Genomic DNA, 15,198 nt, shown 5'->3' on the forward strand with positions numbered 1-15,198 from the left:
GGCGTGCTTGCAACCGGGTGCAATCGCACCTTAAAAAGAGAAGGGAACCCTTCGGTTGTTTTTTTTTCCTCGGCGACTAAATTGACGGAGAACCGTTTCAAAAGCCGTACCTTCCCACCCCAGTAACCACATCACAACGCGGCAGAGATTATATATAGTTTTAATCTGCATAAATGGGCAAAACAGAGCAGTGTTGCATTCGCTTTAAAAAGCCAATTATGAAATGACTCCGTTTGCGTCTGCTTTCCTTTCAGAAGCCACCGCCACTTATGCACACAGCCTTCGGGTCAGTCCGTCTGTCTGTCTTTCTAACGCAGGGGTAGTCAACCTTGGCTCTTTTATGACTCGTGGACTTCAACTCCCAGAATTCCTGAGCCAGCCATGCTGGCTCAGGAATTCTGGGAGTTGAAGTCCACGAGTCATAAAAGAGCCAAGGTTGACTACCCCTGGTCTTAACGTCTCCCTCTCGACTGCCTGGGGCCTCACGGCTCGTGGCCATTTCTAAATGCGCGGATGGGTTGCGATCTATTCTTGAGGTCGTCAACATCCAGAGCTCGGCCCTTGGGTGGTCCACCCACACACACACATCCCCTTTCAGCCTTACTCGGTGGAGCAATGGCAATTTGGAAGGCGTCCTTCGAACCTCCAGCGAGCGCAGGCGCCCGAAGAAATCGGAGATTTCTGCGCGGGGTGCCAGGCTCCCGGGATTTAACGCACTTCTTCCCAATTATGTCTTGAGGCGCCAACGTCCCACTTTCCCAAGAGCCCAACTGAGCTGGACGTTGTCAATTCCGGTCCTGCTGTCCCACCCATCAGCTCCGATCAGATATCTAAAATATTATCTTGGCGCTCCATCCCTCGACCCGCGTTAGGCTTTTATTCCAACAAATCGATTTTTTTTTAAACCGCCCCCCCCTCTTTGTGACTTCTTGAGCTGCTGGATTTCTGATCTGCCTTTCTCCCACCTGGCTGGACAACAGCAAAACCTCGAACTGTTGGTGTGAGAGCTGTGGGCAGGCATCCACGGGAGTTGTGGAACTGGGCAAAAGGCCTAATGGGGGGGGGAATCTATCTTTGTGACGAGGGTCCCGTTAAGACACGCATTCCTGACCCGATGCAGGTTCCAACGGGCGGCGCAGAAAAGTGTCCTGTGACTGGCAGATGTTTGCAGGCTTATGGCCTGTGGGTGGCCTCCTCCACCCCCCCAAAATAGGGGGAACATCAGCGCAGCAAGGCTTTGTGACCTGCAACAATGTCTGGGCCCGATGTTGTTTATCTGCACTTTGGTATTGCCCCTTTATTCCAAAGCTCCTGCTGGTTGAGGCCCCAGGCGGGAGAGTCAATTTATCCGACTGGTCTCTCGCCAAAGGTGACTCTGGTCCGGCTGATGTTTGAGTATCTGCATTTGCAGGCCGAGGGCTACGACCTTACAGACTGTTTGGGCAGTTCCCTGCTCCAGGTTTGGCGGTCTCGTTCCCTTCCTCTTGTGCAGCCTGCAAAAGAGGAGCCCTCGCAAGGAGGGATGGCAGTCCCTGTCCAGAACAGATGAGAATCCACATCGACAGACGAGAGAGAGAGAGAGAGAGAGAGAGAGAGAGAGAGAGAGAGAGAGAGAGAGAAATAGATAGTGATAAACAGATATTTTAGATAGACAGGAGGGAGGAGAGAGAGAGAGAGAATGATAAACATTGTAGATAGACAGAGAGAGAGAGAGAGAAAGAAATAGTGATAAACAGATATTTTAGATAGACAGGAGGGAGGAGGGAGAGAGAGAGAGAAATAGATAAGACAGTGATAGACAGATATTGTAGATAGACAGGAGAGGGAGGGAGAGAGAGAGAGAAACAGATAGTGATAAACAGATATTTTAGATTGATAGGAGGGAGGAGAGAGAGAGAGAATGATAAACATATTGTAGATAGACAGGAGAGAGAGAGAGAGAGAGAGAGAGAAATAGTGATAGATATTTTAGATAGGAGGGAGAGAGAGAGAGAGAGAGAGAGAGAGAGAAAGAGAGATAGACAGATATTGTAGATAGACAGGAGAGAGAGAGAGAGAGAGATTGTAGATAGACAGGAGAGGGAGGGGGAGAGAGAGGGAGAGACCGCAGAAGGGAGCTGTTGTGCGCTTAGGCCCCTCATGCAGTAGCTGTGTGCATGTGCAGATAAAACTTTCTTTAAAAATGGGGGAGGGGGGCGAGTAAAGGAGGGGAAGGGAGTAAAATGTGAAATTGGATTAGGCCAAGCTGGGACCCTGAGAAAGATTGCCAGGGAGGAGAGGAAAACTCAAAAGAGAAGGGACCCGAACGGAACTTCCGAGAATCAACAACCACAAGAGAGTTAAGGATGCATGACCGAATAAATAACACATCAAACGTTACTTGGCCCTGCTCTGCCACCGTTCCCTAAGAGAGAGAGAGAGAGAGAGAGAGAGACACTAAACAGCCCCCAGCCGTTGCCCCCCCCCGCCCCCCCGACTGAATAATCAGATAGAAAAATAAAGGTCTAGATCACTGGAAATTCTTCAGTTTTAGAAAAACTAACGGCTCGACCTTCGGCCTCAAATCTCTATGTCGACTTCTGTTTTCTCCTCCACGCCGTTCTGCTTGCCCTCTTTCAGCTCCGCCTCTTCTTTGCACCCGGGGTCGGCTCCCAGCTGGAGAAAAAGCGTTAGGGAGAGAAACCCGAAATGAGAAGTCTTTTTTTTCTCTCTCTCTTCATTTGGAACTGGTGTGTTTGTGTGTGTGTGTGTGTTCACTCACTCCTGTTCAGGGACTCCACCCCTAGACACAGAGGCTGCTTTCCTGAGATTACAAAGCTACGGTACCAGGCCAGGAAAAGAGGCAACTTTGTTCAGAAGACCCCCCCGACAAGTGTGACGGGTACACACGACCGCGCCAAAGCAGCTTTTCGGGGGGCTTTGGATCCTCCGCGGGGGTCGTCCCTGCACCGTCCTGCGCGCGACGTTACAGAAAAGGCCGCTGTTTTTGACCTCTTTGCACCTCCTGTGCGTCACAGGGGGGTGGGGGGTTAATTGATTAAAGTAGCTTATCGATTAACCAGCAGGGCAGACGACCTCTGCAACTTAGGCCGTCGTTTTGATGGGCGGGCTGGTCCTTTTGCAAGCAAGGCATGGCGGAGAAGCGGTGGCCAGTGTAAACACGGAGGGCCTCGGGGCTTGGGACACAACGCAAAACGGAAAGGGAAGGTAGCAAAGTCAACGCCGAGGGAGCCACTAGAAGGAACAGCCAGCTGACAAAAACCAGACTTCGCCGTCGGGACCAAGGTGTAACGTCAGACCTTAACGTGGGAGTAGTCACGGGACTTGACTACTCCCGCAGTTACTTGAGATACACCATGGAGAGTTTTCTCCTTTCGATGGCGGAAGGCACAAGAGGACAGCTACCTCACACACACACACACCCCGGTACCGTGTTTATTTATTTATTTCCCTGAAAATAAGACCCACCCAAAAAATAAGCCCTAGCCTGACTTTTTGGGGTGGGACTAATATAGGTCCTACCCCTAAAATAAGCCCCGGGACGGGGGCAACGTGGCCAGCACAAGTGGCAGCGAGGGCACGGAGGGAGGCCGACGGTGTCCGGCAGCAGCCACAGCCCGCCGACCCCTTGGCGCAGTGCAGGTAAGTCCGAGAGCGAAGGCAGAGGCGGGGGGGGGGGAAGGCAGGCGATCTGGACGCGCCCAAAACACTTTTCGCCCAGAGGGAGACTGGAAGCTTCTTCCGCTTGCAAATGGGGCGCTCAGAAGCCGAGCGATTCGCTCCGTCACCAAGCGCCCCATTTGCGAGCAGACGGAGCTTCCCGTCTCCGTCGTTTCTCCGTCTGGGCGAAGTGTTTGGGCGCCTAGCGGACGGCTCCAACCCTTCCTCCACCTGCCTGGCCTTGTGGTGGCGGGACGGCCGGCGGGCCAGGTGGCTTTCTGCCACATTCAGATGCAGAAGTGGGCTGTCAGCCACACGGACTCCTGCTAGAGGGCCTGTCGGTGCCACCGCCGCGAGGCGAGGCAGGTGTCGGGGGGCAGGGAGGAAGGAAGGGGGAAGGAAGGAAGGGAGGGAGGGAGAGAAGGAAGGAAGGACCCCCAACAAACTGGGTCCTCATTTTATCAACCTTGGAAGGATGGAAGGCTGACTCAACCTTGAGCCGGTCAGGATCGAACTCCTGGCAGTGGGCAGAGTTAGCCTGCAATACTGCATTCTAGCCACTGTGCCACCATGGTGGGAGGGAGGAACAATAGCACTTAAGACTTATATACTGCTTCAGAGTGCTTTATCGCCCTCTCTAAGAGGTTTACAGAGTCAGCCTCTTGCCCCCAACAATCCGGGTCCTCGTTTTACCGACCTCGGAAAGACGGAAGGCTGAGTCAACCTTGAGCCGGTCAGGATCGAACTGCTGGCAGTGGGCAGAGTCAGCCTGCAACGCTGCTTTCTAACCCCTGCGCCCCCCAGGGCTCCTCTGCTCACTCCAAAGAGCAGACTAACCTTGGTTTCTTTGTCTGCCAGTCTCTGGAACATGTTGGCGTACATTTTCTTCTCTCTTTCGTGCTGCTCGCGGATCTTTTGCTGGCAGATCATGAGTTGGGCTTTGGCTGCCTTGTTGCTTGGGTAGAGCTGTAGCACCTTCTGGAAATCTGCCCTGGCTAGCTCAAAGTCGTTGACGGCCAGCCGAGCCTCCCCTCGCCGGAAGAGACCCTTCTCGTTGTTGCTGTCCAGTTCCAGGGCCTGCAAATGATTTAGGACATCTGGTTGTGTTCTTTCCAGACCCTCAAAGGCCCAACCCACGGCAAACGGGGCAGCAACGGTTTCGGAGTTGCTCCAGGAGACCAACCGCGAGGGAGTGAATGAATGTCACACCTGGACACCCCCCAAAGAGCAACGTCCTTTACCTTATTGCAGTTTTCCAAGACCTGGGCATACTCCTTCAGCTTTAAATGGCACATGGCCAAGTTGAGATGGGCGGCCAGCCTCAAGTTCCTGGATTTTGTCTTCTCCATATCCGACAGGCCGGTTTCGTGCTCCAGCCAGGATACGGTTTTCTTGTACTGTAACGTGGCGCGTTTGTATTTCCCATCCTGGAAAAACAAGGCCTGGGGTGAGATTCAAAGGAGACCAAAAGCCAAACGTCCAACCAAGAAGGTGTCCGTGGGGATACTCAGTCTATCCAGGTCAGGGTTGTCCCACAGGTGCTTTTTTCAGGAGGCAACTGGACTTTCTTGTTTTTCTTTTGAGGACATTGCGCTTCTCATCCATCCACCATGACGGGATGGTGGGGAATGATCTGAAGAAGCTTCTTGGATGAGAAGTGAAATGTCTTCAAAGAAGACAAGAAAGGCCAGTTGCTTCCTGAAAAAAGCACCTCTGGGACAACCTCTGGAGGATGGAGAACCTCCATGGACATCTGGCTAGGCACTTTGGGATGAACTCCCTTCGAAGGGTGCAGGAGGATGAACGGGTTTCCAGAAAACATTGCAGACCATCTGCGCTTCAGTTTGAGATGCAGACAACATGGACTCGTCCCCAACCGCCTGCGCCCGTCTCCAACAGGGAAGGGACCCAGGGCAGAAAAAACATCCTGCAGCCAAGAAGGCTCCACATCCATTTGCACCACTCAGGTGACCCTGAGGACGCAGGTAAACCTCCAAGTGGCCTCAACAACTGTCTATAAGAAGGCAAACGACCAGCTTTCTGCAAGGAGTATAAATCCTTCTATTCCTCCACCATCCGGTCAGAGCTGAAGAAGCTTCTGGGATGAGAAGCGAAACGTCTTCAAAGAAAAAACAAGGAAGTCCAGTTGCCTCCTGAAAAAGCACCTTTGGGACAACTGATGACACAGATAAACCTCCCAGTGGCCTCAACGGCTCTCTAAAAGAAGGCAAATGACTAGTTTTCTGCAAGGAGTATATATATTCTCCCTTTCAGCAGTTCCCAGAAGGCTCCACACCCATTTGCACCACTCAGGTGACCCTGAGGACACAGGTAAACCCCCAAGTGGCCTCAATGACTCTCTAAAAGAAGGCAAATGACCAGCTGTCTGCAAGGAATATAAATCCTTCCGTTCCCCACCCTCCAGTTAGAGCTGAAGAAGCTTCTGGGATGAGAAGCGAAACGTCTTCAAAGAAAAAACAAGAAAGTCCAGTTGCCTCCTGAAAAATAGCCACCTTTGGGATTCCACCCAGAAGGTGCACCACATTCACAAACCCATCATGAATTCAATAGTGGCTGATTGAACAGTTGTGAAAACAAGGGCCTTCGAGCCGTTGCAAATGGGCTCTAGAACAGTTCCTGAAACGTTCCTTTTCTTAAAACGCTCGTGGCCTTGCACTCAACAGATCAGGCAGCCCTATTTTCCTTGTCAACTGCTTATGTCTAAAGCCTGGGCCAAAAATGGCTATATTCATCACAAACTTTGATTCTGTGTGTTGCTTCAGCCGTGGCTGTTTCTTAGGTTGTCTACAGACCCCGGGGGGGAGAGAGGGAACGAGTGGAATGTGGGCTGCAGGTGCTGAACTGCGATGCCTGGGAACCAAGGTGTCAACGCTGCTAACATCGGATATTTTTTGCTTTGACAACAGATGGAGATGCAACCCTTTTCTTCTCCTTAGGTGTTACTCTTAAGAGTTAGAGCTAGATGATGCTGGGGGGAGGAAGGTGCATGAGAGTTTAGCTAGACGTAACAATACTGGACCTAGTGTGAGAACCAAGGTTATTGAAACAAGAGATGATAAAGAATTGGCGGGGCTGGAGAACTGGAGGGAAAGCCTGCATTTCAAACTAATTGGAGAATGTGATTTAGGACTGTTAATTGGAGGAGGGAATTGTGCTTTGATACTATGGGCTCAGGGGAGGGGAATTCAATTTTTGGCTTCGACTGTGTTAGTGCCGATGCTATGCTACTCCAATAAAGATTCTTTAAGGTAAACAATGCCTCGAAGTTCTTTGAAGGGTTTCATCTGTGGGAACCACGACACAAGGTCATTCAAGATTGTTTATTAAGGAGACTCTCATAATAATTGTCTGAAGCTTAATTGGGGAACGTGACCTGCGCTGTCGGTGGGGAGGGGAGTTTCTATACTTTTAATATACTGATTTGGCACCAATTAGCCAGAGCTGGTTTTCTAGTCATCTGTGCCAAAATAGTGTACTCAATAAAGTTTTGCATTAGAGATTGGAAAGCCTCAGCAGTGCTTACTTCGTTGGGATCACCAGTCGGGACCTTGACACTTACTTTGAAATACTGGGTGCCTTTTTCTTTCGCAATGCCGCCTTGCTCCAGCTTCTCTTGGGTGTTCATCTCCCAGGGCTCTTTTGCCTGAGGAAACACAAAAGAGCCAGATCAGCAACCTTGGTTGTGGAAGGCCGCCCACGGAAGAAGGGCAACAGAGTAAGTGAACATCTCAGCGGAAGACGATCTGGACAAGGGCTTTCAAGAGGCAGCATAGACAAGCGCAGTTGGCACTTAGCAACGTTAAGGGAGACGCCTAGGATGAGAAATTCACTCCTGTGCCCTTGTTTTGCTTTTGGCTGCACCAGGAGTTGGGATCTAAGAATCACGGGAGACTTCAACCTGAACACACCGGTTGCAAAATCAACTCCAGCCAAGACTGCAGAATCCTCCCGGTTCTTTGATAACTATTTGGCCTTTTAGAACAGGGGTGTCAAACTGCCGGCCCGTGGGCTGGACGCATCACGTGGAAGACGCGCCCACCTCATTGCCAGCAATGACAAAAGTCCCGATACGCTGTGCGACATCACAAGTTTGACATGTCTGTTCTAGAAGGATGAAGAGGGAAGGGGTGCTGCTACATTTGATCTTAGCAACAGAGAAGACCTGATCCATGAAGAATGTTTTGACCAAAGCAGAAGCACTGAACTCAATTGGTGAACTATGAATTGTGGGTGGCCCAGAGGGGGAAAAAAAANTTCCCCCCCTCCCCAGAACCCACCCTTCCCCTCCCCCCTCCCTCCCCCCCCACTTCCCAGAGCCAATCACAGGGTTAACAATACAATAACCATACTCTAACATTAATCAACTATTAGATTAACAAATCTGTAACATCCTTTAACTCTCTTTTAAACAAATATACTAATATTAAACACAATAATTGTAACATCGTATTAATAATTATAAGTAAAAATAAGTGACCTATTATAACATATAAACTACATTAATACTCTAAAATTTACTCAAAAACCAAGTGAAATTTTTTAGTACCATATTTACTCTCAATATAATCTATCCATCTTCTCCAAACCGAAATATATCTTTCTTGTGAATGATCCTTCACATAACCGGAAATCTTGGCCATTTCTGCTAAATTTGAGACTTTAAGTGACCATTCTTCTATAGTGGGCAGACGTTCCGTTTTCCAACATTGAGCTACTAGTAGTCTTGCAGCAGTTATCAAATTCAACATCAAATCCAGCCAGATGGATTTTCTAATAAAGCTACACTCTTGGTTAATCTAAAGAGCCGGGGGTTTCTTTTGTGGAACGTGCCAAATGCTGACACCAAGGGTTAAAAGCTGTGGGAACTTTGGAAGACAGCAAGCCCATCATCCTGGACTGCAAGACACTTCACAATGCGAAACTGGAACAGTGTGACTCAGGAGAACCAGTAACAAGTTTAGACAAGTACTAAGCAGCATTCCCACGGACAGAAATTCTCAGGTCAAAGAGAGACAAAGGAGTTTGAAACTTTTGGAAGGTCTTTTGTACCCTACTTTTCTCCCATATATAGGGGGCAGGGCAGTTGGGCAAACCCGCAAAATACTGCCGATGATTATCCTCATTTTATTCGTGCGTGTTAAGTTTTCATTTACATTATGTATTTTTATCTTAAACATTTTAAGCACGCTTCCCTATCCAAAGTCACCTAGGGGAGATGGGCAGGCATACAAATTAAATGAATAATGGAAGGACAGTTTGATCAAACGCCAAGCAGAAGTGACAGGAAAAGAGACGATCCTATTGCCTGGACCATTTGATTTCTCCCCAAACTTTAAAACTCTGACGGGACGAAGGAGAACGAACCAAACATCTTTAAATGGTAAACTTAACTGCATTAAAAACCCGCCTCGTGTACTAGACCGCAATGTGTAATGGTGCCCTTTGCAGTTGAATGAAACAAATAATTATCGTATAGCTTTTGAGTAAATATTTTTTTTTCTAATATTTTTTATATATTTAATATAATTTATATATATATATATATTATATTTAAGTTTATTACTGTATATTAGAGTTAAAGTATGTTAATTTTATTTGTATTACGAATGGATAGCTTAATTTACACTTGGGATGTTATGTATTTATCCCTGTGCTCAGTTCTGGGAAGTCCGGGGGGAGAGGGGGGAAGGGGATGAAGGGGTAGAATTATAAAAAAGAAATTGGTGTATTTATAAATGTAATGTAAATGTTTGTCTTTAAGAAGAGATGATCAGCTAGTACCCCTAAACTGCATCCGAGGTGGTGGAAAAGAAGGTGATGGGATGTGTAGGATAGTTGGGAAGGAGGAAAGAGGAGAGGTCGTGGTTAAGAGGGGGAGGAAGGAAGAGGGAAGTAGGTAGGAAGGTGGAGGGAGTGGGGATGCAGGGGGGGGGACCGCCGATTATTTCTGAATACCTAATGAGTAGGCTTTTTATGTGTTTGTTTTTCTAATGAAACGCACCATATTTGTATTATTTGTTTATATGTTTATTTGAAAAAATTAATAATTTTTTTTTTAAAAAAAGAATGAAACAAATAAGGTTCAGTAGAAACGAATGTGCTAAAATTACACACACAAAAAAAAGAAATGAAGCACGTGCCTGTTGCTTAAGGCCAATTCTCTCCCCATCCCCTCTGCCTCTGTGGAGGTGGCCCCCTTACGTACCTTTTCAAAGCTTTTGAGTTTGATTTCGTACTGCAAGTCGGCATCTGGAGGGATCTGAAACTTTGGTTTCCCAAAACTTCCAAAGCCGTAGCTGTTAAGAGACAGGAGAGATGTTTAGGAGCAAAATATCTCTCCCTTAAATAGCTTGTCTAAACAGACCCCGCCACCCCCATCATTTCATTCCCCAAAGTTGAGCTTGGCACAGTTCAGGGCAAAAGGGCTCACCTGGGCTTGAGATAAACCACGGCCTCTTCCAGCTTTTCCATTTTCTGTAGTGTTTTGTCCAAGCCGGGAGGAAGGTCGTAGTTCTCGGCCTCGCCTACTTCAAACCGCAACGCTCGTTGGTCAAATACGCGATCCCCGTGCCGGCCTTCAATCTCAACTGGCATAAAAAGTAGCGTATTGTTTAGATCTGATTACTTTTGACGTTCGCTCTGTGGAGCAGGGGTTCCCCAACCCACGGGCCACGGCAGGCGCTTGCGCAAATGGGAGCGGCACGCGAACGAGCGCACTTGCCGCTCACGTGGAACCATTTGGTTCCCCCCCCGGTCCGTTAAGCAGGAAAGAATTAAAGAACACCTAGAACTAAGGAGAGATTTCCTGGCAGAACCAGTGGAACCTGCCTCCAGAAGTTGTGGGTGCTCCATCAGTGGAGGGTTTAAGAAGAGACTGGACAACCATTTGTCTGAAATGGTATAGGGTTTCCTTCCTAAGCAGGGGGTTAGATTAGAAGACCTCCAAGGTCCCTTCCAACTGTTATTCTATTCTATTCTACATTCTGTTCTAGTCTATTCTATTCCATTCATTTCTATTCTATTCTATCCTCTTTTCTATTCTACTTTCTATTCTATTCTAAATTATATTCTTCTTATTGTATTGTATTCTATATTCTATTCCATTCCATTATAATTCTATTCTATTCTAATTTCTATTCTATCCTCTATTCTATTCTACTTTCTATTTTATTATAGTCTATTCTAATTATATTCTTCTTATTCTATTCCATTCTAATTCTATTCTATCCTCTATTCTAGTTTCTATTCTATTCTAATTATATTCTTCTTATTCTATCCTATATTCTATATTCTATTCTTTCCATATTCTATTCTATATTCCAATATCTATTCTATTCTGTTCTATTCTTATTTCTATTCTATTCTATCCTCTATTCTATCCTTTCTATTCTACTTTCTATTCTAAATTATATTCTTCTTATTCTATTCTATATTCTGTTCCATTCCATTCTTATTTCTATTCTAGTTTATTCTAGTTTCCATTCTATTCTTATTCTATTCTTATTCTATTCTATACTATTCCATTCCAATTCTATTCTTATTTCTATTCTATTCTACTTTCTATTCTATTCTACTTTCTATTCTATTCTACTTTCTATTCTAATTATATTCTTCTTATTCTATTGTATTCTATATTCCATTCCATTCTAAATCTATTCTATTCTTATTTCTATTCTATTCTATTCTACTCTATTAGTTGGGGACCACTGCTGTAGCGAGCCACACTCCAAAGCTGCAAGGAATTACATCAATATTTCCTAGCATGCTGTGAGTGCAGGAAGGAGGTATGTTACTTTTTCTCCTGGGACAGCCCCAAATACAGATGTGTGCAGGAGAGTGAAAGAAAGAATGACTGAGACATCACCTCAGAGGATGAGTATAATTGAGCACATGTGACAGAAAAAGGGGACATCTGCATGGTAGGCTGTTCCTTGGGTAAATCTAGCTGAAAGAGCAAAGGTCAAGGACTACCTGTATTTCAACACAACACTATACAGATGTAAACATATGCTGGATTATTAATCTGGATTTCAGGGCCCTGAAATCCAGATTAATAATCCGGCATACGTTTAAATCAGAAGAACTACGGCCCCTTCACGCCTTGTGGACTGGCTCAGGAATTCTGGGAGTTGGAAGTCCACAGGCCACAAAAGGGCCACAGTGCTCCACCCCCTGGGTTTAACTTATCCCAGCTCATCCGATACTCACTCTCTACCAAGGCTCCCTCGTTGGGCTTGGAATAGCCTTCTCCTTTCTTTCGGATCCGACGAATTATTCCCCCGTCTTCCTCATCGGTTAAGTCTTTTCCCTTGAACTCAAACAGTTCTATCTAGAGGAAAAAAATCAGAGGATTGTGTTGCACCAAGGGGGAAGCCAGATCCCACTGAGGAGGGATCAGATACAGATTTAAATAAAAAGACACACAACAGCGAGCGGAGCACAATCGAAAGGACTAAAGGGAAAAAAAAGGAGTTGATTTAAGGAGGAGATTCCCTATCACAGAACTGCTGGCTTCTTGGGTTTGTATCCCACCTTTGTACTACAGGGGGTCCTCGACTTACGAGCACAGCTAAGCCCCAAATTTCTGTTGTTAAGCGAGACAATTAGCTAAGCAAATTTTGCTCCGTTTTACGACCTTTCCTGTATGGCTGTTAAGCGAATCGCTGCACATGTTAAGTGACCGTGTTTCCCCTCCAAAATAAAACTGGGTCTTATATTAATTTTTGCTCCAAAAGACACAATAGGGCTTATTTTCCAGTTAGGTCTTAATTTTTGGGGAAATACGGCGCTAAATGCGTCCGTCTGGCTGATCTTAACTGGGGCTTATTTTTTTGGGGGGTGGGGCTTAATATTACGAGCGTCCTGAAAAAAAAAATCATGCTGATTAGGGCTTATTTTCCGGTAGGGGTCTTAATTTTCGGGGAAACACGGTAATAACACGGCTGCAAAATTGATCTGACTTCCTCCCCCCTTGACGTTGCTGGTCAGAAAGCCCCCCAAAGGGGTCCACGTGACCCCAGGACACTGCAACTGTCACAAGTACAGGCCAGTTGCCAAGCATCTGAATTTCGATCACGTGACCGTGGGCGGTAAGGGTGAAAAACGGTCGTTAAGTCACTGTTTTCCAGGGCCAGTGCAACTTTGAACGGTCTCTAAACTAACCGCTGTAAGTCGAGGACTACCAGTATAAAACATTAGATGGGGGGTGTCCCTGCAAGGAGAGGGCAAGGCTGAGAAAAAGGCACACAGGAGGAGGTTGGGGAGAAGAAAGACATCCATAGTGGCTGTGGAACAGAGAACAGATTGAGGGCAGGGGAGGCACAGAGAGAGCAGGCAGAGCTTTCATTGGTCCAACGTGCCCGTCAAGCGTACCTCAAAAAATAAGGTGGCGTTAGCAGGTATCTTGGGGGGGCTGCCAGCAGAGCCGTAGGCATATTCTGGTTTGCAGACAATCTGGCAAACTTCTCCGATCTTCATCGTTCCCACCACGATGTCCCATGCTTTGATCACCTCACCTAACCACAAAAAATAAAATAAAAGAACATGTTACTCAAACTGAGCTTCTCAAGAAAGAGACCCATCTCCCTCCTGTGGGGACTGCTCAAAAAACAGGGCAACTATCCTCAACAAGAGAAGAGTCCCGCCCTTCAGGAATTGTTGGAAAATATAAATACTCCCTACAAAGTTTCCTTCTGGACCATTTGATGAGAAACTGTGAAAAAGTCGTTTCTGCCAGCTCTAGTAAGGAAGTGCTGTCGTCATTTGCCTTCTGTCTGCAAGGAGGCAAAACTGATGTGGGAAGGAGCACCAAACCTTGGCTTCCATTCCACGGAGGGCCGAGACAAACGTCCTCTTTGCATTAAGAATCTTTTGTCACATTAATGAAGATATTATTACTGGCCTCATTTGCACCCTCTCTTTAGTCAGCCAAGCACAGGTAGTCCTTGAACTTACGATCACAAATGAGCCCGACGTTTCTTGTTGCTAAGCTTGTCAAGTGAATTTTGCCCCATTTTATGACTTTTCTTGGCAGAGTTTTTAAGTGAATCGCTGCAGTTGTTACGTTACTGCCATGGTTATTAAGTGAATTTGGCTTCCCGCTGTCACAAAAAGGGTAATCAGGTGACCCCACGTGCAACCGTCATAAATGAGTCAGCTGCCAAGCTCCTGAATTTGGATAACTTGACCGTGGGGATGCTGCAGTGATTGGAAGTGTGAAAAACAAGTCCCAAGTCACTTTTTTTCCATTGACATTGTTAAGTTTGAACGGTTACTAAATGAACTGTTGTAAGTTAAGGACCACCTGTACTATGCAAAAGACTGTCAGGATTTTAATTTGGGCAACTTCCCCAATCTGAGGGCTAGAGCTTGCCATCTGATTTCTCATCTCATCATCCAGGTAAGTTTTTCTTTCCACACTTTTAAGAAGCTGAAGATCACCCTATGTTTCCCACAGCATTTTGAGAATTAATGTTTTAGTGCAGTGGTGGCAAACCTATGGCATGCGTGCCAGAGGCGGCACTCAGAGCCCTCTCTGTGGGCACGCATGCCGTGCCCTGGAGATGGTGACGGACTGACTCCCGCCACCCAGGCCCCGCCCACCCAGTCTGCAATGACCACCGCGGCTACGCCCACCCAGCACCCAGTGATAAATAAGGGGGGTTTGGGTTGCAGTTTGGGCATTGGGTCTCTAAAAGATTCGCCATCACTGTTTTAGTGGGTTGTGGGTTTTTATCACATTAAATTGGCCCCATTAAATAATACCCGGAATTCAGTCCCAAAAATAAGTATCGATCATATAAAATCATATTTGTGCAAGTCTGTCCACAGTATAGGGGAACAGACGATGGCCACTGAATTCCCTATGGAAGTCTGGACAGGAAAATTAGCATTATAATTTACGATGAAATAGGAGGAGGCTGCATGTTGGCTATGTTGGCCACACTGAGCTATTTCTGAAACAATCAAGGTGGGATAGAAATAAGTGGCGAATTGAGAAGAGAGCCACTATCCACCAAAGAGCCACGGGAGATGCCACCTTTTCCAAAATCGAAGGAGAATTTGTCCTTTCGGTCCCGGCTGGAGTCAAACTTGGTGCCATCCAGAAGCCATCCAGTGTAGTGGACGGTCACTTTGTCCCCTATCATGGGGCATTCAGTGCCCGTCCCTTCTTTCTTGACCACCTGCCAGGGAGAGAGAAGGAAGCAGACCCTACTTGAGTGCCCGTCCGAAAGCCACGCTCCACCGGTGGGCAAAACCCAAGCCAAGCCAGACAGGACCTCCCTTTATGGTGCCAGGAGAGAGCCTGGCGCACCGGCTTAGCGACCTGGGGTTGCAAAGCGAGAACTGGCCGGTCCTGAGCAGGAGGACCGCAAAGGGTCACTTTCTGTCTGCCCAGGAAGAGAGAAAAGGGGGGAGAGGTGGAGGCTGAGGCCTGGCGCCCCCCCTTACCCTTAACAGCCCCCATCCCCTAACAAACTCCCTACCCTTAACAGCCCCCATCCCCTAACAAACCCC

At 47.1% G+C, this 15,198-nt stretch overlaps 1 protein-coding gene across 1 annotated transcript in view; it reads right to left on the bottom strand.

Annotated features, from left to right (window-relative positions):
* Nucleotides 1–2,482: 2,482 nt before the first annotated feature.
* The window catches only part of FKBP4 (FKBP prolyl isomerase 4), a 13,221-nt gene continuing 505 nt past the window's right edge, over nt 2,483–15,198 (bottom strand). Inside the window, exons 2-10 of the mRNA XM_015827370.2 lie at nt 14,720–14,864; nt 13,054–13,196; nt 11,890–12,010; nt 10,112–10,268; nt 9,887–9,977; nt 7,241–7,324; nt 4,902–5,087; nt 4,498–4,737; nt 2,483–2,655 (exon numbers count right to left, since the gene is read on the bottom strand). Of these exons, the coding sequence (XP_015682856.2) occupies nt 2,560–2,655; nt 4,498–4,737; nt 4,902–5,087; nt 7,241–7,324; nt 9,887–9,977; nt 10,112–10,268; nt 11,890–12,010; nt 13,054–13,196; nt 14,720–14,864 (1,263 nt within the window). The 3' untranslated portion in view covers nt 2,483–2,559. The remainder of the gene's footprint in view (nt 2,656–4,497; nt 4,738–4,901; nt 5,088–7,240; nt 7,325–9,886; nt 9,978–10,111; nt 10,269–11,889; nt 12,011–13,053; nt 13,197–14,719; nt 14,865–15,198) is intronic.

This window comes from Protobothrops mucrosquamatus, unplaced genomic scaffold (assembly GCF_001527695.2).
Source record: "Protobothrops mucrosquamatus isolate PMUCROS unplaced genomic scaffold, P.Mucros_1.0 scaffold3651, whole genome shotgun sequence".
In the NCBI taxonomy this organism is placed as follows: domain Eukaryota; kingdom Metazoa; phylum Chordata; class Lepidosauria; order Squamata; family Viperidae; genus Protobothrops; species Protobothrops mucrosquamatus.